General features: G+C 42.9%; 1 protein-coding gene across 2 annotated transcripts in view; it reads right to left on the bottom strand.

Annotated features, from left to right (window-relative positions):
* IGF2BP2 (insulin like growth factor 2 mRNA binding protein 2) overlaps window positions 1-18863 on the bottom strand; it is a 200135-nt gene extending 181272 nt beyond the window's left edge. For both annotated transcript variants that reach the window (XM_064277276.1, XM_064277304.1), the window contains exons 1-2: window positions 18645-18863; window positions 17031-17091 (exon numbers count right to left, since the gene is read on the bottom strand). In XM_064277276.1, coding sequence (XP_064133346.1) covers window positions 17031-17091; window positions 18645-18822 — 239 coding nt within the window. In that variant the 5' untranslated portion in view covers window positions 18823-18863. The remainder of the gene's footprint in view (window positions 1-17030; window positions 17092-18644) is intronic.
* Between the last annotated feature and the right edge of the window lie 5555 nt (window positions 18864-24418).

Raw genomic sequence — 24418 nt, 5'->3', positions numbered from 1 at the left:
AAAAAAAAAATTCTTTGATGGTTACCAAGGATGGAAAAGAGGAAGGGAAAATTACCAATCAGATAGAAGAAACGAGTTAATACCGGTGAAGGGAAAGACGGGGAAAGTCAGTGCAACATGACCAAGGCAAGAGAAGACAATGCAAGGCAACATGACCAATGCAAGAACAAAGGGCAACTATGTTAACCACTATAGCTTAGACAATACTGCATCAATAGTATTAACAAATGATAACCTACAAATGGACAAACAGGGAGACAGATAAGCCAACAGGTGTGGGAGGATGTAAGGGGACACACCCACCACCAAATACTTGTTTGGTGCTAGATATATGTACATACATGAACTGTAGGTGCAGCTCATATAGAGCACACAGGGGTAAAGTCAGGAAAACGTCTTAGACATAACCAAATACCTCACAGGATGAAATTCCTAGGCTAGAAGACCACAGACTCGGGGGACATCTAAATCAATTTCCAGAACAAAGTACATAAAGACAATGTTCCACATCCTACCATGGTCTTAAAGTGTCGGGTCTTAAAAGCTTGTGAGCAGCCATCTAAGGTACAACTATTGGTGTCTTCCCATCTGAAGTGAGGGACAGTGAAGGAAACCAAAGACTCAAGGCAGCGATTAGTCTAAATGACAAATGGACCACATGAAACACAGCCTACATGACCCCAAGACCAGAAGAAAAAGATGGTGCCTCGCTATTACTACCAACTGCTCTGAATGGGATCACAACAGAGGGTCCTAGACAGAATGCGAGACAACTGTAGAAAAAAAATAAAATTTACAGTAAAGACCAGGCTTGCTGGTCTGATAAAGAACGGAGGAACCCCTGAGACTATGGCCCATAAGATGCCCTTCTGGAAATGAAGCCATTCCCAGAGACCACCTCCCAACCAAGCAACAGATAAGCGCATAAGATAAACAGTAACACCCGAGAGGAATGTACAGAGGAATGTACTCCTTAGATGGATTATACACAATCAAAAGAGCATTATCTGCCCAAAAGCAGAGGTGAGAAAGCAGGAATGGGTAGAAAATCAGGACAAAAGAAAATGGGGAACCCAGGATGGAAATGAGGAGAGTGCTGACACATTGTGGGGAATTAAACCAAGGTCATGAAATACTTTATATACAAACTATCGAACGGGAAACTAATTTGCTCCTTAAACTTTCAGGTAAAGCACAATTAAAAAAAAAAAAGAGTATTTGACAGCATCTTGCTTTATAATTAAGGTTTAAGATCTGCTGTTTCCTTGGTTTTGAATTATCTTATCCATTAGTAAATGCCATTTTGCACTTGTCTGGTTCCCCCCACCCCCGCCAAAAAAAAAAAAAACTTTAGACAGTCTGCTGAAACTGACCGTATCTGATTTACTGTATAAAAACATACCCTAAGTTTAATTCTTGTAGCCACCTGTTAGTTTGCAATAAGAGGATAACTGTTAATTTTTTTTTTTTTCCAAATAGGTTTTTCTTCTGAGATTCTTAGCAGATGTTTAATGCAATTTAGGTTGCAGGAAGAAATATCTACACGTAAAAATTGCATTTTCATGTAATACTGAATCTTATAACTCTAAGGAAGAAACTTTTCTTACTTTATTAAAAAAAATAATAATAATTTGCAAAACCTACTATGGTTCCACCCAATCTAAAGCTCTAGTTTCCAAGTGTCATTTTGCAGCTCTACACAACTGTTGTTTTAAAGAGCCTTCACACCTAAAATGCTCAGGAAGAGGCTTCTTTTAACTTAGGCCAAAGATACAGTCAAAAGTTTGAACAAGCCATTCGCCCAAGTGCAAAATCTTTGAACAGCTATTTTTTCACACAGTTTGAAAATAAAGAAGAGGAGTAAGAGAAAAAGAGAGAAAGAAATAAATTACTAGTAATCTTCTTAAAACCAAACAACCATTCAGCAAAACTGGTAAGAAATGTCTGCCTTGAGCATTATGCTCTTTTAAGAACTATCTATATGGCTTCGAAGTGACAACAACAACTGGAAAGATTAGATAGGAACCTTTGGGGGCAGTGAGTTTATGTTAATGGTGGAGGAACAACTCGGAAAAGGAGGGTGAGGATGGTCATACAACTCGAAGAATGTAATCAATGTCACTGAACCATACATGGAGAAACTGTTAAACCCGTGTGCTGTCTATATTCTCAACAACAACCAAACAAATTAAAAAAATACAAAAATCAAGAAAATGACTGGTGATATTATGGTTTTAATCTTAATTAGTTTGTTCAACAAATAGTCAACAAGCAGCTACTTCCACTGTTCAAGGCACTGGAGATGCAGCTTGTAGAAAGAAAACAGTAAGACGCAGCCCTCATGGAACTTCAAGCTCTTAAAGTTCAAAAGACCAGTCAAGAAAAGGCATTTGGCTATTTTTGTAAAACAGATGACCACTTGGATCCACCACCAACAAGGGAGCCAGATGCAATCCTCAATTCCCAGGCCCTTGTAAGCCAATCAACTACACCTTCCCGTAGAAGACTTGCTAACTCGTCCTCTAAGACAGGTGTCTTACCTCACCATCTTAAGTGGATGACTAATGAGCTGTTTCATTATGCACGCAAGTCACAGAACAAAAAGACACATTTTTTAAATGCTAAAAATGTCGGAGTAGTTTTTGTTTTGTTTTAAAAAGGTCCCTTAGTCTAGCTCAATTGGCATAACATAGTCTACAAAGAAAATGTTCTACATTCTACTTTGGTGAGTAGAGTCTGGGGTCTTAAAAGTCTGTCAGCTGCCATCTAGGATACTCCACTGGTCTCACCCCTTAGGGAGCAAGGGAGAATGAAGAAAACTAGAGATACAAGGGAAAGATTAGTCCAAAGGACTAATGGACCACATCTACCACGGCCTCCACCAGATTGAGGCCAGTACAACGAGATGGTGCCTGGCTACCAACACCAACTGCTCTGACAGGGATCACAATAGAGGGTCCCAAACAGAGCGGGAGAAAAATGTATAACAAAATTCTAACTCAAAAAGAAACAACAGACTTGCTGGCCTGAAAGAGACTGGAGAAACCCTGAGAGTATGGCCCCTGGGCACCCTTTGGCTCAGTAACGAAGTCACTCCTGAGGATCACCTTTCAGCCAAAGATTGGACAGACCCATAAAACAAAACAAGACTAGAAGGGCACACCAGCCCAGGGGCAAGGACTAGAAGGCAGGAGGGAACCGAAAGCTGGTATTAGGGAACCGAAGTTGAAAAGGGAGAGTGTTGACACGCCATGGGGTTATGAACCAATGCCGTAAAACAATACATGTACTGTTTAATGAGTAACTAGTTTGTCCTATAAACCTTCATCTAAAGTGCAATAAAAAAAAAAGGTTAAAAATGAAAAGGTCCCTTAGGTCACAGGCAATTTTCATTGAGTCTGGCCTTAATGAGTATTTGCAGCACCCAGGACCCAGAAGCACAATCCATCTGGCCTTCAATTTCCCTAATTTATGTACAATAAAGTGCAACAGTAACCAAAACACTTTTCAAACATATTTAAAAGCACTGTCTTCCACCACTGAATTTTCGTACCAGGTACAATCTATGCTTTCAAAACTACCTTCCTTGTATATCACATGTTTAATAAGCAAAAGTACTCCCTTCTTACTTTCAAAAAATGTTTCCCGGACAAATGAGAATCATATTTTCTTAGGAAAAGATTTAAAACATTACCTGTAGTTGGCCCAATGTTTAAACGGAGAGGGTGTAATTTAGACTGAAAGTAGAGAGTTTCTTTTCTCTTGAAAACATGTGTTATGAAATACATAAGCTTATAAGCCCATCACATACTCGGCATATGTTCAGTCTATACTTACAAAAGGATTTTACATGACTTAATACAATAAAGAAAAAAATAAGATCATTACATAAAAATAAAAATACAGGGTACTAGATAATGGAGAAAATAATTATTCCAGAAAACTAGAGTAAGAATGGTTGCTAAAACTGAGACATAAATTTAATTGTGAGTTTCCAAACAGCTACCGTTAGATAAGAGACACAGTAGCTCATCCCGTTCATCAGAAGAGGGACTTTTCCCTTCTCAGACACAGACAAGACTTAAGTGTAAGAAACGCTAAATGCGATGGACAAAGTCTTCAACAACATTTTGCCGAAATACAGATTTTCACGCTGCAGAGATTACAAAAGATGTGCTTTGCTCCCAGCACTGCTTTCTTGGTGGTGTGAGGTTCCCATGTTTCTCTGCTCACTTCTGTCTTTTATATCTCAAAAGAGATTGGCTTAAGACACTATCTAACCCTGTAAATCTCATCAGTGTAAGTGCCACTAATGCATCTCATTATATCACAGTGACAGATTTAAAATACACAGTGAAATCACACGACAAAATGGTAGACAATCAAACAATCCTCGGAATCATGACCTAGCCAAGCTGACAGATATTTTGGAGGGACACAATTCAATCTATGGTAACTGCTAACCGGCAAGTTGGTAGTTCAAATCCACCCAGAAGTGCCTCAGAAGAAATGTCGGTGATCTACTTCCGAATAGCACAGCCACTGAAAACCCTACAGAGCACAGTTCTACTCTGGCACACACGGGGTTGCCACGAGTCAGAATCAACTCAAGAACTGGTTTACTATGTACTTGGAACATGATACTGCGCTAGTACCAGAGGTACAGCGGCAAACAAAATCATTAAAAAAAAAAAAAAAAACTGAAGCCAAACTCCAGGGACTTCAAATGAACCCCCCAAGAATCCTTGTCCATTGGGTAAGAAATCACTGAGAGAATAGTACTTTTATTTACTTTTTTCTGCAGTAAGGTCTTGGTTTTGGACAAAAATCATGTATGCAGGACTTCTATTCAGCAAGTGTGCGCTAGCAGAGTTTAACGGCTCATGCCCCTTCTGATCTGTTGGGCATTCATTCTACCAGTTGAAAATATTTTGAAGATCACCCCTGCATTTACAGAGCCCCAACATCCATAAAAGATGAAAGCAGGGCTTCTCTGGTTGAAGAAGGGGTAAGAAGGTCAACCTACTTGAACTTCTTGAAGCAAAACCTTATTCTCAATGAACGAGTGGTGCCATGTCTTAAAAGTCAGTTGACTGATGGGCTCTGCCAAGAGCTGGGGCACAACCACTGGGCAGTGAGCTCGCTGGGAAGTTCCTAAAGGGCAAACATTCTGTGTCATTGGCTGCAGAGAAATCCATAGATTTAGTAGTCTGGCATGCAGTTGGCAACACAAACATCTGTTACTAAAGCGAGAGTGACAGGAGATGCTAGGTCATGTCACAGGAAGCAGATGTAGAAGTGGAGCCCTGGTAACACTGTGGTTAAGAGCTACCGCTGCTAACCAAAGGGTGGGCAGATCAAATCCACCAGGCGCTCCTTGGAAACCCTATAGGGCAGTTCTACTCTGGCCTATAGGGTCGCTATGAGTCAGAATCGACTTGACGGCAATGGGTTTGATTTTTTTTTTTTCCTTGGTTTTTAGATGCGGAAGTAACAAAGGCAAGGTCAAAACTTCCCTCAAGAAAGCGCTCTGGATCTGCTGGAGCACCTAGTCAAGGAGTGGACTCAAGACTCAGAATTACACACTGTAGGATATACACTTTCCAACTTTTTTAAGGCTGTAAGCCCCTTTTCTAAATGAAATTCTAGCCAGAACGCCAATATATAACATAAATGTAACTATCTTCTGGCCGAAAGGTGGGTGGAAAGCCAGGAGTCTCCAAGCACCCTCATCCACTCCTTCTTCCCATAAATTCGGCATCTCCTCAGAAGCTAAGACTCCAGAATACAGTATTAAGAGCACTGCTGTGGGGAATAAAAAATATGACTTTGACCTGGAAAATTGTAAGGCCAGGTATTAACACCTTGACCATAAATCATTATACAAGAACTAAAGCCACAATGATTTTCAATCTCTAATTATTGTTTGGAAGCCATTATTGAAATAGACACCCACCCACCAAAACCATTAATAATAATAATCAATGAACCAAAGAACTAACTCTTTCCTGGCAAAACTCTTAAAATGTATAAACAATAATATTGGAACAACCACCTGCTTCTGGTCCTTTACAACCCTTAAAATCCCCTTCTAACTCACCTACTTCACAAACCTAAAACCCAGTCCTTCTTTTATTTCAAATTAATTGCGCAACCAGCACCCTTGTCGACTCCAATCTTTTGTGAATAAAAATAAACGTGTGAAAGATTTTAAAATATTAAGTAGCTAAAAGGTTTAAAAGAGTGTTACGCGACTAATATTTTGCTCCTGTTCCTTAAAATGGAGGATAAATTCTACATTTTCACAGATCTGAGCTGGAGACCTGGTTTCTAAGATCCCTGACTCATCATCGAGAGCAGTGGCACAGTTCAGGGAGTTTTGAAAAGCTCAGTTTACAAATCCAGTGTCCATGATTTGAAGACATCACTATCAGTTTGAAGAGAAAAGGAAAAGCATCCAGCTGTATCCAGGAGAAAGGCCAGATGATTTATGCATCTACAAAAAAAAAAAAAAAAAAAATTTTTTTTTTTCTTTCCTTCCATGGTTTAAAAAAAAAAATGTTTTTCCTTTCACAAAGAATAAATACAATTGCCCTTCGGGGGGGAAAAAAATAGCCTCAACTTTCAGCGTTGGGAAATTCCTTCCCAAGTTTTCAACCACGTACAAAAGCCTACAACGTTTGACCCCTACAACCATTGAGGAGCTTGCGTCTGCTACACATTCCAAGGAAGCGTATACCACAGAACGCATACATTCCAACACATTGAGCAAGCACACACACGCTCCCGGCTTCCCCAAACCTCAGCCAGCGAGGGGGCACATGGGCTGGAGGCAGGCCTACAGACCGAGCACTGCCCTTCCAGCCCTTCCCAGCCATCGCACGGAAATGCAAAGGGGAAGAAGAGGAAGGACGGCAAGTAGCCAGGGCAGACCCTGGCAGCCAGAAATGCAAACCCTTTTGTAGGACAGGCCAGCCATGCACTCCTCGTGTTTAAACGTCAAAGAAAAGAACAAACTGTATGAGACACCCGTTCTTGCTGTCACCACGGCAATCGTTTACCGTCTTCTACATACTACTGGTGAGCACCAGCCTGGCCCACGCGTCCTGAAATCATGGAGAGAGAATGCAAGCCCTGCATGGTACGGTTCAGTCAGTCACCTCTGCGTCTATGCCTGCCTGCCTGCCTGCCTGCCTTCCTAACTGAAGATGGTAAACTGCATTTGTTTTTGTTTTTGTTTTTTCCAGGGTTAAACACCTTTCATCATCTGCATAAGACTCTCTCAAATAGAGCTGCACAAATATTTTACTTCAAAATCTTATCCATATAATGATGGGAAACACATCCGTTTGTCAAAGTATGAACCGTGAAAATTACCAAGACCAGGAAGGACTAAAGTAAATGAAGGGCCTCCATGAAATAATAATAATAAATTTTTTTTTAAAAGTCCTTGCACGAGCATGTTCAAAATATCCTCTGCTTCATGGTTTGAGGTTAACCTGTCCCCAGAATCACCATTCAATTATTATTATTATTATTATTATTATTTTGCTTCACTTTTCAAAGAGAATAAATACAACACGGCAATAAAAATGTCTCTTTTGTTAATATTTATATTTAAGCTCTATGAGAGGTTCTTGACTGAGAATAGCCATTATTTTTTACCTCATAACAAATTTCATAAAATTACGCTCTTATCAAAAAACATCACCTCGCTATGTAGAAGCAAAACTTCTGTGTACGTCATTTCATTGACAGTATAACTTCTCTCTCTCTTTTTTTTTAGGTCAGCCTTGCCAGAGATCTTTCCATCAGGTTAATCTTCCCAGAATAACCTTTTCTCTGGTTCTATAGACTTGTTGCTGTTAGATGCCCTCGAGTCATTTTCAACTCACAGCCACTCTGTGTGACAGACTAGAACCTAGAACCGCCCCATAGGGTTTCCTAGGCTGTAATCTCTACGGGAGTAGGTTGCCAGGTCTTTCCCCCGCAGAGCCTTTGGGTGGGTTCGAACCACTGACCTTTCGGTTACCAGCTAAGCACTTAACCACTGCAGTGCCAGGGCTCCTAGATGATAGTACAATGATCTTAAATCTTCTGTTACTAAACAAAACAACAGTTACAAAAGCATATGCTTATGTACTAATTGTCTCAAAAAGAACATACAAAATCTCTCCACTCCCCATGTTTTCACTGACTTATTCATATAACAAAACCAAAATACTCGTTGCCATCAAGTCGATTCCGACTCATAGTGCCCTACAAAACAGAGGTGAACTGCCCCATAGGGTGACTTAAAATTTTTTTTTGTTAATAAGATAAACCATTTCATAAAAAGTAATCTGCAAGAAGCCCTTATTTTCCTTCTCCAGTTCACAGACATTTTTTAATATACAGATAAAGCTGAAAGGGTGCCGAACTTGGTATAACATTCTAGGTCCTTCAAAAGTCTGATTTTTTTTTTTTGTTTTTTTCTTTTCAGGATTTCCACACACTGCATACTTTTTTTTTTTTTTTCACACTTAACTTTCAACAATGAATTTTTTTTAAAAAAGACCTTCGTATCTTTACGTAGCTACAAATGTCTCTACAGTAGGGCCACTTCAAGAAAGTTCCTGAAAATTACAATCAACACTTTTAGTTGTTTTTCAACTACATTAAATTAAAAAATGTACTCAACTGCAGCTCCTTCCTCGGCATATCTGCATTGTACATGTCAATTTTGTCTTCTATTCTGGGTAAAGACAAATATACAAAGTTTACTCTATAACCTATGTACACATTATTGCAATTTCCTACTTTATTACTAGGGTGTTGTGCTGTACTCAAAGTAGACAAAAGCCAGGATATTACAACCACTGCTTCTTTGGGAGCCATTTGGGACAGGTGGCAGGAGCTTCAGAGTCTGAAGCTTTAAGTCCTGTCTGTAAAGAGGATTAAATAGGGATCTTTTTTCGGGCTATAACTGTGAGAACTAACCAAGATACACAGAAGGTCTAGTCCAGTGCCTGACACAAAGTAACTATTCAATAAGTACTAGTTATCTTTCTTCTTTTCCCTATCTTCTGAGTCAGAATTTCATGGAAAATGCAACACACCACCCTGGCCAGTACCAACTTAAAGCAGCACATATGGGGAGTTCGAAAGAACTTTGTTTCACCTTTTTTTTTTTTCCTTGATAATTCCTTCTGCCCTCTCGCTACCACCATAAATATGATAGTCCACAGAAGTTAAAGGAAGCAAGAAAAAAAATGCAGGAAAAGTTACCAATGAAGGGGAAAATGAAAAGTATTTCACATGCTGTCATTCAATGTCAAGGATGTTACTGAGCGATTATATCACTAATGAAGAACTCTAAAAAATTTACGGACGCTCTTCTATTAATGGAGCCCTGGTGGCGCGGTGGTTAAGACCTCAGCTGCTAACCAAAAGGTTGATAGTTTGAATCCACTAGCTGCTATGAGTCAGAATCAACTCAATGGCACCTAACAACAACAACATACTATTCATATTCACACCATCTCTACAGAAGAAGCCAATGACCATATTCTGTGCTGAAAATCAAGAAGTGAGAGACCAACACCTCTGGGGAAATTTGGGAGAAAGACCTGGCAGCTCCTCCCAGGAAAACAAACCAAAACACAGTCTGGACCTCCTGCAATAGGCTGGCTCAAACCTGTGAAGAACCCACCAAGGGATTCTTGAGCTTGACTTTGAGCTATCACATGCTGCACAGTCTCAACCACAGTTACAGTTCACTGCCTCATCTGCGTGGCTCCGATGGGGAGAGAACTATCTGTCTGCAATATTCTACTTCACAAACAAGGGATGCCACCTCTGAGAGACGCAAAGCTAACAAGCAAACACCTCTCAGGTATATGCTCTGCTCTTGTCTATGGGCAAGTGTGGTGACAGGAGGTGATACTGTTTTTAAAACAACTTGATTCTAGGTTTTTTTTTCCCTAAAGGGGAAAAAAAAAAAACTAACAAATTACAGATCATTCAGACTGAAGCAAGAATAAGATCACTGCAAAGGGTCAATTCACAAACACACCTGTTTTCCTATATTTCCACCATTCTCGAATGTCACCCTGTGAACATGATGACACTTTCAGGTCACTTCTTTAACGAAAGGAATAAATGTAGGTGAAGTGCACTGCACTGACAATCAGAAGGCCTGGGTTCTAGCCCTAGCTCTGCTACCCCAGATAAATGGGAGTAAATTGTTAAACCTCTCTTGAGACTGAGTTTCCTCATTTGAAAAACAGGAAGAGTATCAACTGCGGTATCATTCTTCACATAATCGTTACTTGGAGTAAATGAAAAGTCTGAAAGAGGTTGGAACAACGTCAGCACTATATGGATATAAGACGCAAGCACATAAAAATACATCTATCTCCCTGGGATAAAGTTACTAGTATTACTTACTGATCGACACGTGGTATCATGAAACGACCTTTCCACTCATACTTAAAACAAAAATAAAAAGCCATGCATACCCTTAAAACAAATTCACACTTGGTCCTATTAATAATATGATTAAAAAAAAAAAACTGGAAATGTCATTTATCATTGCAATGGTCCCAGACAAATGTTCCTGGTCCTATTAATAATACAACAAAAAGAAAAACTGAAAACTGCAATGGTCCCAGACAAAAGTTTCTGGTCATTAGGTGCAACAATTCTCATGATGCCAGGAAACATGAAATAAGTCTAAACCATGCATCCGACTCTTCATTGTCATACATTGGACTTATTTAAAATAGCTGTTTTATTTATGAAACATCTCTTTGATAGTAAACAGAATGAGAAAATCAAATTAAATGTTCACAGTTTAAGGAAAAATGTCTGGAACCAACAAATAACCAGAAGAGCTAGGAATAAACAAACAAAGCCTACCCAGAAATGCAAATTTATTCCTCGGGGAGGAGATATATTAGTATTAAGTGATGGTCAGAGGATTAGCTCTTGGTCTTGATTGCCTTTTATTAATGCTAAAGCATCCATTTTCACTGGCCACTTATTTTATCTCAATATACCATCAAACTCTAAAGCAAATTAAAGGGACCTTATTTCTCCTCCCCTTTGGAAACCAAAGCAACAGCATCTGAAGTTTTCTGCAAAAGAAAATAATTTTTCCTCCCTATTTCATGGATGAAAGTTTATGATCAAAACAGGAAAAGTAAAACCTTAAAAATAATGCTCTGAGCACTCTGCAATTTTGCTGCCCAAAATAGAACCCATATAGTCCATGCCACCAAATGAAAATTACAAGTTTGTAAGCATGAAGTCAAAATATAAAGCAAAAGATTTTTTTCTTAAATGTTTTAATGGTAATAAATGAGAGAAAAGACTACTATTTTATTGGTAGGTGTTTGTTGTTTCTCTGCTGTTATGTTTTGTTCACTGACATTGTTTTGGATAACTAATCTGAGCTTGAATGTCAATGTAGAAAGGATAAACCTTGACTAATAAATTATTTGAGCACGTTGTGTTAAACAGAGCTCTCCTGCCCTTCAAATTAAGAAGTTAATCATAGCCTTGGAGATATCATGCTTCTGACCAAGTTTTACGGCATAAACTCAACACTCTCCTCTCTAACACCCAAAGAACAATGAAGACCATTTTTTGCTATTTCAGTGTAATTTCTTAGACTATAGATTTTTGAAATTTATATTTCAACTTTAACAGCCTTTAAAAGAGACCATTTCAATGCCATGTTCCTTCCAATGAAACTGATTTGCTCAGAGTACTTCTGTTATGCCAAATAATGGATTCTCTTCCAAAGTATAGAATTTCTAAAGGAAAATACATGTGCAAATCTTGAATTTCCTAACACTTAAGAAATGGCATATAGACCACCAAAGCCTTCCAAGAATCACTTGGATAACTCTATCAGAGAAAGGGGACAGTCCTTTCAGCAGCAGGCTCCCAGAAGAAGCCACTACAGATGCCTATGACTTGGCTTCACAACAAAGTTACTCACCTACAAGAGTTATGTGTCACTCAGGGCAAATATCATTGCACTTGATTCCATTTGCTACAAGGTTTAGTCTCCTACCAATTTTCATTTCCTTCATCAGGATTAAAATCCAAAGCAACTGTTGCTCAATTAAAGGTCTCCTCCTCGCCCCTCTTGATACCATCTGTCTTTCAAACTACTACCTCCCGCCACACACAAACACATACACACACGTACACATGTATATACACCCCACTGAATCACCGAAATGACACAATTCGCTCAAAAACTATTCTCTAACCACTCTGGCCAATTGCTCATCTACTTTTGAGGATTTCATCAGCAGACAAGGAAGAGTGATTCAGCTGCAGACAGCAAATATTTAGAAAGTTAAAAAGTATCAAGTATGTATAAATATTTCCTGTAGAAATCTGGTTTTCGTAGCTTGTTTTTGTTTTTGTTTTTTTACTTCTAATAAACGTGCCCAAGTTACTCTCCTTTTACACACATTTGAACATCAGTTACGTTCTCCTCCCCATTACTTCAAAAAGTACAGCAATCTCTGCAGAATAAAAACATCTGCTAACTTAAAATAACAGTGAAATGTTAATTTTGATAAGCAACTTATTCTCAATTTTCTAATGTCCTTTAAGATATATGTTAAAAGCTAAAAGAAATTTCTTTCTAAAGAAAATATATTATACTTTAGGGGACTATGTATAAATGTCTTTGTCTAAATATTACCAATCTTCCCTCACCTTTTCTTTACTAAATGATAATCTCAGGTTAAAAAAATAAAAAACAAAAGTCTTAGAACATTCCCTCACCAGCCATCTTATGCCCAGGCACAATTACAAGGAAAACTTGATTATTATTATTGAAAGGCACAATTTTATCACCAAATCACTTTTTAGAATTCAGAATGAGGTGTTTAAATATCCATTAAATATTTCAATAAATTGATATAATACCATTTAAAATTGATACGAATTTGATGAAATGGAAAATCAAGCAGTACATAAGATCTATTTCGATGTGTAGGTTTCACTGATTTTTAATATTTAACCAAGTAATGTACAAAGCTGATAACCAGTCTTTTAAAAATATAAAGGACAATTTAAAATCCACATGGCCAACTGAATTACCAAGTAATTTTTTTATTGCTTCTATTTTATTTCGAATACTTTTCTCTGAAAGGTTAAAAAAAAAAAAAAAAGGTATAATTCTCTACGGCACTACCTAGGACCATAGAAAACATTACTCACCTTCCTTAAAATGGGACAGTGAAGCTGAATCAAAAGTAAAGTTGCAGTTTGATAGCATATATTTTGTATTAATATGTATGATATCCACATATGGAATCAATATAACTAAGCTTAGGCATTAATTTCTAATTCAACAAATTCTCGAAATAAGAGGCTGCCCTATGATTTCAACCTAATTAAGTACTTTCTGCTTCTCAAAAATTAAAACTCAATGCAGCAAAAGCCTTTGTTGCAGACAGGGCTTGATGTTGGGTGGGTTCCCCTCCCCCCCTTTTTTGGTATTTCATTCAACTGTACACAATGTAGTGCACACAAGCAAAGCACAATTGAGATACTGTTTTCTTTAACATTCCTATAGGAGACCAAGTTCATTTGCATTGGAGAGAACACAATTACTGATTTCTAACTCATGAAAGACAAATTCATAGCTTTTCCTACCACCTCACAGTAGTCACACCATCTCAGTGGACGCATGTCTAGCTCTTCTTAGTTACTTCCCAGAGGTGGGCAGAAACTGCATTTTCCAAAGTTTTGTTTCTCATGGCATCATTCAAACTTTAGTTACAAAAGCACATGCAAGTTAGCATACACGCCTTAGCTTAAAACAATTTATGTACTATATGCATTGTGTGTGCGTGTATTTTAAGACTAAGCTTTCATTAACACCCAAAATGAAATTCCTATTAAGGAAGTTTCCACAACTTTTAACAGCATTTTAAAGTTTACTAGTCTTCCCTCTTTAAGAAACCTTTGATCTCTATATACTACCACCACTAAAATTTATCAAGCAGAGTATTTAGAAACATGAGCAGAGGAAAAAGATCCAAAGATTTTTATTCAACAGAGCCTGAAACCAACTTAGAAAGAGAAATACATGCTTTGTACACGGTTTGTATTACCATAATTTGCATATAATAAGAATGAAACGTATATGGCAAAAAGAAAAGTAAGTTTTCTACTTCTGAGTGATCCTGAGAAAAGAATAGTAACTAGTCTTGCTACTATAAAATAATATTAGGATGATATTTAACAAAAAAAAATCCAATGGGTAAGCAAACAGCATGCCAATAATTTTATAACTAAAGATAAATACAACTCCCCCCAAAGTATCATTAGCTTAATGACATCTATTTGGGGATACAGATATTAAAACTGATTCTTAAGAGCAGAAAAAAATCAGTACCATATAAAGAAAATGAGCACTCAACTGCTGAATGGCTTTTTAAGTAAGCAAACAGTGAGCATGAATTGTTTTCATGCCATTTTCACGTCAACCAACACAATTACCACATATAGAACTGACTTAACGCTGACAAATTTGCTTCTAACTTGTTAATTTTCACAGACATGCAACAAAGAAACACCAAAATTGTCATCATATCACATCAAAGCTGTGGTTTCAAATGTCTGCTTTTTTGAAAGCCACCACCGTGGTGGTGTCCTGTACATGAAAACATACAGCTGTCTCATCCCAGGAGTCTGAGCTGAGCACACAATACCAATCATTAGCCATCTCTCCCTGACCCTGCAGTACAAGTAGCTAATTTCTGCATTTTAAACTAATAACAGGAAAAAAAAAAAAAAAGATTAAAACCATCCAATCAGAAATGATGCAAGCTCTCTACAGCACAGCTTAGGCATACATTTGGTATGTCAGAAGGCTTCAGCGTAGTGAATCATACACAGCGTATTTTAATCTACCTCCTGGGTATTTCATATCGCCCACATGTTCAAAGAAATCAAGGAGCAATAGGGCTGGTAAGTCCTAGATGGCTGCTTATTTCATTTATACAAAAATTTGGAGTCATGCTTTTAATTCTGACCTCTAATATAAACACACACCAAAAAACAATATTTCAATGGCACTCCAGCTAACAACAAATAACCTTTGCATTTTCAAAGAAAAAAGATTAGGAAGGAAAGGCAGCTAAAAGTAAAAAGGAGTATAAGACATTCTAGGAGATATTAATAACATTAGCTAAACTATTATTTTACTTAGAGCGCCACACTAAATAACTTACGTTGCAACATTAAATAATGAGACACCAACTAACCAAAGTTAAAATTCTAGTAACTTTTACTAATTAGAATTTTAAAAAAGGACTCGCAACAGCTATCTAGCCCACAGAATCAGACACTTGTAAATACACAGTCCATTAAATATTTTGGGTGGTTCTTTCATATCTTGTTTAATATATTCAGCAAAATTTCAAGTGCTGTGAGATCAGTAATTTAAACTTACAGTAAATACTTAATATATCAGAAAGCTTCAACTTGGATTTCTCAAGCAAAAAAAAAATATTCTAAAGGAAAGTATACGAATTTAGAATACTTTATTGAAAAGCCAATCAGTTACATGTTCCATCTTTTCCTAGAGGGAAGAACTAAGGTAATGCTAACACAAGGAACTGCAAATCATAACTCTTTAAGAAAAGGGGGGGATTATAGCTTTCTGATATGCCACAGACCATTTGCAAACAAAAGATATTTTGTTGCTTAAATTAAAACATATCAAGAACTAGGCACACCATTTTTAAAAACCCCTTCAACAAAACATCTCAGTATTTATAAAATTAGAGTAGGTTGTTTTAAAATTTAATCCTCGCAAAAAAACAAGTAAGTGGTTACGTTATTGACTATCACAAATTAGAAAGGTGGTACGTCAAAGACTTCATTTTGAGTCTCCAATGCAGCTCCTTAATGACTAATGGTGAAGAAATGTATGAGAATGGGATATAAACTAAGTTACAGCACACAGCAGGAGAAAAAAATTAGAATGAGCACGAAAAGGCTCAAATTTAAAGTGACATTTAGTGTGATAAACTTTAAACAAAGATGTTCTTCCTCGTTCTGGCCTCACAGATATCTCCCTTGGAAGAACACCACTGTGGAGAAATCCAAACTCCATACAACTTGTGACTACTTCATTAACAACCCAAACCAAACCCCTTGCCATCCAGTCGGTTCCGACTCACAGCGACCCTATAGGACAGAGTAGAACTGCTCCATAGGGTTTCCCAGGCTGTAAATCTCTCCGGAAGCCGACTGCCACATCTTTCTCCCAAAGAGTGGTGGGTTCTGGTGGTTTCCCACCGCCAACCTTTTGGTTAGCAGCGGAGCGCTTTAGCCACTGCGCCACCAGGGCTCCTCTCATTAACAACAGAGCACTTAAATATAACCAGATTTCACAGGGATGCCTGTTTAGGTTCAAACGGTTCTTAAAAGCAGCAACAACAAAATGCTCAGAGGCAATCCTTAGTCGTTTCAGGGAGTAAAAAAGTCTGACTTTTAACGGCCACCCCAATCCAAACAACCTACTTCTTTACAATACTAAGCAAAATATTGACCCCTTGCTGCATTATGTTATCATTCAAGGTTATGCTATCTAAAAAAGAAAACTAATTACTGGAGAAATTCAGTTAAGCCATTGAGCTGACACAGTAAATATTTACTCTTTAACATCTCACAGGAAGTCTTGACAACCATTTGTTACCCTGTGCTGGGGGTAGGCTTGGGATTGGGGGGTGGGAGGCAACTTTCAATAAACAAGTTAAAAGGTCCCAGATAACACAACTAGTGTTCCCGCACCCCCACCAATAAGGCACCAGATATTTTTCCAAGTACAGCAAACACCTTATATAATGAAAGTAAAAATGTAACTGTCGAAACTATCTATTTCCATAACAAAACAAACAAAAGCCTTTCTAAAAACTATAAGAGCACATTTTTTAGAGCTGAGGGGTTTTTTTTCTTTAACTTAAACGTATGTCCATTCACAAAATAACTAAGCAAAATATATTTACCTTAGCTTTTTAGAGACTGAGTAATCAACTTCCATGATTTTCCCATGCAATTCCACTTTACCTTTAAAACAGAAATTAAAACTCAGAACCTTGCTTGGATCAAACCGGCGGGGGTCTAGAAGGGGCACGCACAGTCCTCCAGCTCGGGCTCCGCCTTCGGGCGGCCTCCAGGGGTCTCCCACCCTGTTCGAGCCGGCCGAACTTGGTTCTCAGTATGAGGAAAGGTGGGCGCCCCGTGTCTCGGGACGAGATAGGGACGGGTGCGAGCCCGGATCCGACCCCAGGTATAGCTGTGGGTGGTATTACCGGAAAAACAAATTTAATAAAGAGCGGCGCCAATTTGAAAGGATGAGCTCACTTGAAACTCAAGCTGCAGGGCTGGCGCGGCCCCGCTCCGCTCCTGGCCCCCACCTCCCCACTGCGCTAACCCGGGACCCGAAGGCTCCGCTGCGCCCCTTCTTGCTCTCTCTTTCTCTCTGTGGCCCCGAGAAGACGCGCCGAAGCCCCCCGGGGTCGGCCTCTGGGAGATCCCCGTCCCTGCCGGGTCTGGGTGTCACCTTGGGCCTCCCCGCCCCGCCCCCACCCCGCGCGCCGGTGGGGAAGGGGCTCCCGCCTGGCCGGGGCTCGGGGGTCGCAGGCCCGCGGCCGGGGGGCGAGCGCGGCTCCGAGCGGTGAGTGTGCGGGAGGGAGAGTTGGGGAACGCGCGCGCGCGAGTGTGTGTGTGTCGCTCTCCGTCTCCCGTCTGGGCTCCAGCGCGCTCGCGGGCCCCCCGGTCGCCTCTTTCCCGGTTCTCAGCCCGGGCCCCCACCGAGTTGAGCCAGGGCACCTCGTAAAAAGGTGCTCCTGGCCGAGCGGGAGGTGGGGGGACGGGCGGCGGAAAGCCCCCAGCCCCGAGTTCTTCCCAATAAAATCGAACAAAAAATTCAGAGAAAAATAGGAGCGCTTGAGACGAGCGAGAGGGAACTGAGGTTCGGCAGAGGACCGAGGGAGATGTGCCGTCGTTCGCGAGCTGGAGTTAGGGGAAAGGGACCTCGGAGAGGATCAACAGGGGGGCGCCGAGGGGTGCCGAAAGTGGGGGGCTGTGGGGCGGGATGGGAGGGGGCTGGAAGGGAGAGTGCGGCTCGGGGAAGCCAGAGAACGAGAGGTCCTGGGCACGAGGCACGGAAGGTGGCAGGTCCGGCTGGGGGAGGAAGAGGAGATGTAGGACTTCTGGGGTGTCCCTGACAAAGGAGGTGACGGGAAGGTCAAGGAAGAGGGGGGACAACAGGCTCGCTGGGGGTGGGGGCGGGGGAACTCCGGAGACCAGCTCGGGACGCTGGGGGAACGAGGGTGTCCCCCGAGAGAGATTGAGCCTCGGGGACCCTCGGAGCTGCACGGGGGGCGCCCAGGGCTGTGGCCCAGAAGGCAGGGGCGAGCCCGGAGGTGTGGGGGGAGGGGAGCGGGCCGTCCCGGGAGCGGGCGGGCAGCGAGAGTTGAGGATCCGGTGCGTGGAAGTGAGCGTGCCGGCGCGGGAGCCCCCGCCGGGCGCCGCCCGCGGCGCTCGGCCTCCCCAGGGGCGCCGTCCCGGCCGGAGCGGGGCGAGGCGGGGGCAGGGCGACCGTGCCGAGTGCTCACCCGAGAGGGTCTCGATGGCGCGGATGGCCCAGTTCTGGTCGGGGTAGTCCACGAAGGCGTAGCCGGACTTGAGCAGGACCTGTCCCGCCAGGGGCAGCTTCCTGTCCCCGAAGAGCTGGCGGAGGTCGTCGGCCGTGACGGCGGGGCTCAGGTTCCCGATGTAAAGCTTGTTCATCATCCGTCCCTTCCCCGAGAGCCCGCGGCTCCCCCGGCCCGGTACCCGGCGCTCCTCGCCTCCTCCGCTGCCCTCGTCTCTCCTCCTCCTCCTCCGCCCCCCCCTCCCCGCCCTCCGCCCGCCCGCCCGCCACCCACCCCCACCCTCAGCCTGGCTCCCCCCACCGCGGCCGGCCCGGCCCGCCCGGGGCAGAGGCGGAGGCGGGGACTCGGCGCGGCTGCCTCCTCGGGGCAGAGTCCCGGGCCGGGCGGCGGCGGCGGCGCGCGGACAAAGCGCTCTCTCTGCCTCCTCGCTCCCTCTCAAGGCGGTGGCGGGAGGAGGAGCAGCCGCGGGCGGCGGCAGCGCACCCCGCGTGTCTGTGTGAGAGTTTGGACGGGCGTGTGCGCAGCCGAGAGCGAGCGCGCCCTCCCCGCCCCGCCGCTGCGCCCCTGCCTCGCGCCCGCCGCGCTCCGAGCGCTCCGCGCGGGACCCCGGCTCCTGCCCCGCGCCGGGCTGGGGCTCCCGGGCGCCGGAACCCCGGGCGTCCGCGGCCGGCGAGCGGCGGGGCGGGGAAGGCTCGCCCCGGGCTGGGTGGGAGTGCGCGAGGGGGCGCGGGGAGGCGGTGGGGAGCCGCGGGCGTGGGAGGGAGAGGACCGGGAGTGAGCGTGGGGAAGGCTGTGCGCAAGGTGGACCGGATGTGAGTTCGCGGCTGCCAGGGAGAGCGGGAAGGTGTGTCTGCGAGGTGAGAGGCGAGGGCAGGCTGGGGGACAACTTTCGCGGCGAGTTGGCTTAGTCGAGCTCCCTGCGCGCTCCGGGGCGCAGCGCTCGCTCCGAGACCCCCTCTCCGCCCGGCTCTCCGAGGCGACATGACGGCACGTGTCGTCGAGGGATCACCGACGACAGCCAGGACGCCTGGGTCCCGGGCAGGCCCGGCCGGCACGGGCTGTGCACGCCTGAGAAGTTGCAGCCAGTCCTGGGCCTCAGTTTCCCCACTCGTAAGGAGGAGACAAAAGGCCCGGGCAGAGTCACGTCTCGTCTGCCCGAACCCCACGCGCCCGGAATCCCTGCAGTTATCAGTTGCTCTCTATCCTGGCAAGTGCCGAGGGCTTCCCGGGCGGCCTCTGAGAAGCCAGGTGGCGGGAAAGGAGGCGAGCGAGGTGGGTCAGGGGCTGCGGCCGGGAGGGCGGACGCTCGCCGCAGGGCTGTGCGGCCGGGCCAGCCCCAGGGCCAAGGCGGTGGGAGGCGAGGGTGCCTGGGAGCCGACGCGCGCAGCCTGTGAAGGAGTTCTCAGGGCAATTGGGAAGGCCGGGAGAGGAAAGAGGTCCTTCCAGGCGGAGGAAATAACGTGACCGACGGAAGAGGCTGGGTTGGGGTGAGAGCAGTCTTAGCCGAGGGGTGCGGGAAGGAGGCAGACTGGCTGGGGGGCGGCTGCAGAGTTTCGGGGGCCGGCTGGAATCCTGGTGGGTAGAGCCTGGTCCTAGCCAGGAAATGAAATTCTACGGTAAAGAAAAATGGGAGGATTAAGAGGTGAAGGGCGAGAAGATAACACGCTCCCGACTTCTGGGGTCTTGGGAGAGGTGATGGTTTGACCCTGGAAATGTTAGGTTTTGTGAGGGCATTGGGGCGCTGTGTAGGAAGCCTCAACAGGCTCGGGCCTCCTGGCTGGTCCTTAATAGACGTTCTGGCCCCTTCCTTGGAGACTCAATGAGCCTGAATTTTGTGGGTTTCGGGTGATCTTTATGGAGACGTTTGGGAAACACTGCTGTGGTCAGTTTAGGACTCAGGCCTCCTCCCCTCTCCCCCTAGCTGTGTGGCCTGGGATGTTCCAGCATTTCTCAGCCTAAGTTTCTTCATCTGTAGAAAGGGAATAAAACACCAACCCTGGCAGAACCGTCGTCAGGGCTACATGAAGGAGAAATGATCCAGTATGTTGAGAGCTGCGGCACTTTGGTCGCACACAGGGGTGCATTATCCAATAGGCAAGGTAAGCACAGTGCTTACCTTGCTTATCAGATCATCTGTAGTGAACCATTGAACGGTTTTCCACCACCTCAAAGAGTCTGTTTCTAGGTATGGCAGGCATCTGTCTCTCTCTCAGCCCACAGCTCTTTCCTACAGAATCAAAGTCTCTTTGCAAATTTGCAGTTTTTTTTTTTTTTTTTTTTTTGGACAGGGGCCAATGACCCAGTAAGCAAGGTAAGCACGGGCTTACTTGTGCTTTCTTACTAATCTGTACTGAACGATTTCACGTCAAAGATATGGTGAAGCCCACGTGAAAGTGCTCACTACATATCTGGTAGGTAGGGTAAGCACCTATTGGAAAATCCGCCTCTGAACGCACACCTAATGCTTATTTCCTTTTTTTCCCCCCAGTAACACATGAGTTTTGAAATATTTTCTTTTGGGGAAAGAGATCTCTTTAAATAATCACTAGTCCTGAGGAGAAATTAATGTATCCATTCTTAGCAAGATATTTGCAGTTATTTGAATTGTGGCCTTTGTTTCAAATGTTTTCATATTTCCTGTTCTCTAGAAAAGGAATTGGATTTTACCGCTCCTGGGATTGGGAATGGACTTGGCCGTTATTCCCCAGGGTAATGGATATAAGTAGACAGGGATGCTTCCCAACTAAAATGTAGTGGAGGATCACAAATGAAAGCGGCTTATGTGTGCATAAACCTCAGCAAACTGGAAGGCAACTATCCTTGGATTATTTATGCAAACATTCATAATTGGTATGGTCATCTCCATATCACAGTGTTCTGTGTCTATTTTAACTACAGTAACTCGAAGTTACCTGTTCTCAAAAAGAAGAGAGTGGTGGGGATAATTGGTCCCATTTTACTCTGGAAGGTTCGTATAAATTTTGTTGTGTAATATTTTCATACATGTCAATTCTTTGATCCTATTATAAAACCTCAAACATTGTAACATTGTTGCTCTAATGGGCAGCAAACATGATCTAAGAATTCTTGGCAGAGATAACTTCTGGTGAACTCTTCTTGCCCTGCTTCATCAGGTCACTTTCCAACTCTGACCTGAGAAACAACTGCTATTTCACTGTAATTTGTGTCTTCTATCCTGCCTGGTGGTTCATAAACAGTGCTTCTGCTGAAGAAGGGTTTGAGGGCATAAAAGAGAGAGCATCTCATTCAGCCGAGGGATGGGGAAGAGATCATCATGGAAGATGTGATGCTGGAACTGGGCTTTGAAAAATAACTAGGAATTTGGTAGAATAGGAGAAAGAATGGGAAAGGACGTGCATTCTAACCAGAAGGTGTAGCATGTGCAAAAGTGCAGAGGCATTAAAAAAAAATCTGTCTCCCACCTGAAATCAAGTCCGAACACCGATTCAGAAATAAGTTTGAAATAGAGGAAATAATATGCCACCCCAAAAAGAAGTTTGCATATCTCCCAATTGAAGGGTTCCACTGAAGACCCTGCACAATGAATGACAGAAGATCCGGAGCAAAAGCACATCACTGTGGAATTTGGAACTCAATCCAATTCTGAAACATCGAATGGGAAAACAGGTCACGTGCAAAGGATTTGGAACGAAAATGGGAATGTATTTTTCTACAACGTAAAGTTAGAAGGCAGTAGAGCAATGCCTTCAAAATTGAGTGAAAATTATTTTCAGTCTAGAATTCTAAACCTCGTTAGATTATCCGTTAAACAGACACACGGGGATTCAGACGTACATCTATTCTTGGGAAGCTACTAGAGGATAAGTGCATGGAAGAGGAAAACATGGGATTTGGGAAATAGGGAATCCAACCCAGGAGACTACGAATAGAATATTCAGGATATCAGCAACGTAGCCATCCCGGAGAATGACCAGCACAGATTGGAATAAGAGGATGGATGGTTCAGAGAGAGGGGACGTCAGGGGGAAAAAATGGAACCCATGGGTAGTGATTTATTTCTGATAGGAGGCCATGCATGTTGAAGCATTTGGGAAAATATTAATCACAGGTGTATGGAAAACCAGGCAATGGAAAAGCAAGGAAATCATTAACTCTAGGAAAAACACTTGGTCTTACAAGAAAAGAGCAATGGTCATAGGCTCAACAGTGAAAATATTTGTACAGTCGTAATGTAAACGTTGATGTATTATCCAAGCTACATAAAGAGAACTTACAAATCAATCAGGAAAAACATTCATTAGAAAAACAGAGAAAGTGTATGAATAGAATATTTCACAAAAGATGAAACCCAAATGGGCAATAAGCTCAAATCATGAGTCGCAAGGGAAATGAAATTAAAACCATTGACAACCACCGAACTGGGAAAAATTAAAAATTCGGATGGTACAAGGGGTGGGTATGGAGCATCAAACAGTCATCCACTGCTGGCAAGAGTGTGCAACGGTACAATTACATTGAAGAGCAATTTGTCGACATCTAGTAAAGCTGAAGATAGACTCGTCCAGCTGCCTGGCAATCGCTCTCCCATGTTCCTAGATGACTGTTGCTTATCATCTCATCACTCTTCACACCTCATCTCCTCTTCCTCACCCTACGTCTCAGCCGATGACCTTGCTTTCTATTTCGCTGAGAAAATAGAAGCAATCCGAAGAGCGCCTCAACAGATTCCCCCCATTTCTGCCCACTTACCTGCATCTGCGCCCATGGACTCTGCCTTCTCTCCTATTGCAATGGGTGACTACACATGATCCAGTAGAGAGGACAAAAATGATGATTCCAGAGAAAATGAATACATGTGCACACCCTTGGAGCCCTGGTGGCACAATGGTTAAGTGCTCTGCTGCTAACACAAAAGGTTAAGGGTTCAAAGCCACCAGCCTCTCATCAGGAGAAAGATGTGGCAGTCTCCTTCCGTAAAGATTACAGCCTTGGAAACCCAGTGGGGCAGCTCTACTCTGTCGTATCTCTATGAGTTGGAATCAACTTGATGGCACCGGGTTTGGTTTTTTGGTTTTTTACCCTTTGACTTAGCAATTTCTCCTCCAAAGAAATTCTGCATACCCACCAGGAGACATACACATTTCACTGTTAATTGCAACATTGTGATAGTGAAAAACTGGAAGGAACCTAAACGTCTGTCAGCAAGAAAATAGATTTTAAAAACTGTGGTATAAGCATACATTGAATATTATACATCCGGTCAAATGGTATGCACGTTTATTCATTTTCTCTAAAATCAGTTTTTCCCCTCTATTCTGGATGGAATAAATGAAATAGTGTATGTTGATTAATGTTAAAAACTAAAACATACAATGTTGAGTGAAAAGTTATATTGTAGAAGGATGTGTTTGTTGCGATGCCATTTATATAAAGTTTGAAGACATGCAAAACAATTTTTTCTGTTGATTATGAACACATTTAAAAAAAAAAAACCCCAACCTGTTGCCGTCGAGTTGATTCCGACTCATAGCTACCTACGGAACAGAGAGACTAGAACTGCCACGAGGGTTTCCGAGGCCATAAATCTTAACGGAAGCATACCGCCACATCTTCTCCCGCAGAGCAGCTTGTGGGTTTCAACCACCAGCTTTCAGTTAGCAGCCAAGCACTTAACCACTGCGCCACCAGGGTTCCTTATGCATATGGTGTAATTGTATAAAAACGCATGGGAATGAGAAAGCTCCAAATAGAGG

The sequence above is a fragment of the Loxodonta africana genome, chromosome 1 (genome assembly GCF_030014295.1).
Source record: "Loxodonta africana isolate mLoxAfr1 chromosome 1, mLoxAfr1.hap2, whole genome shotgun sequence".
Classification (NCBI taxonomy): Eukaryota; Metazoa; Chordata; class Mammalia; order Proboscidea; family Elephantidae; genus Loxodonta; species Loxodonta africana.
The sequence above is the reverse complement of the archived record's forward strand: the minus strand, read 5'-3'. Positions and strand labels throughout refer to the sequence as shown.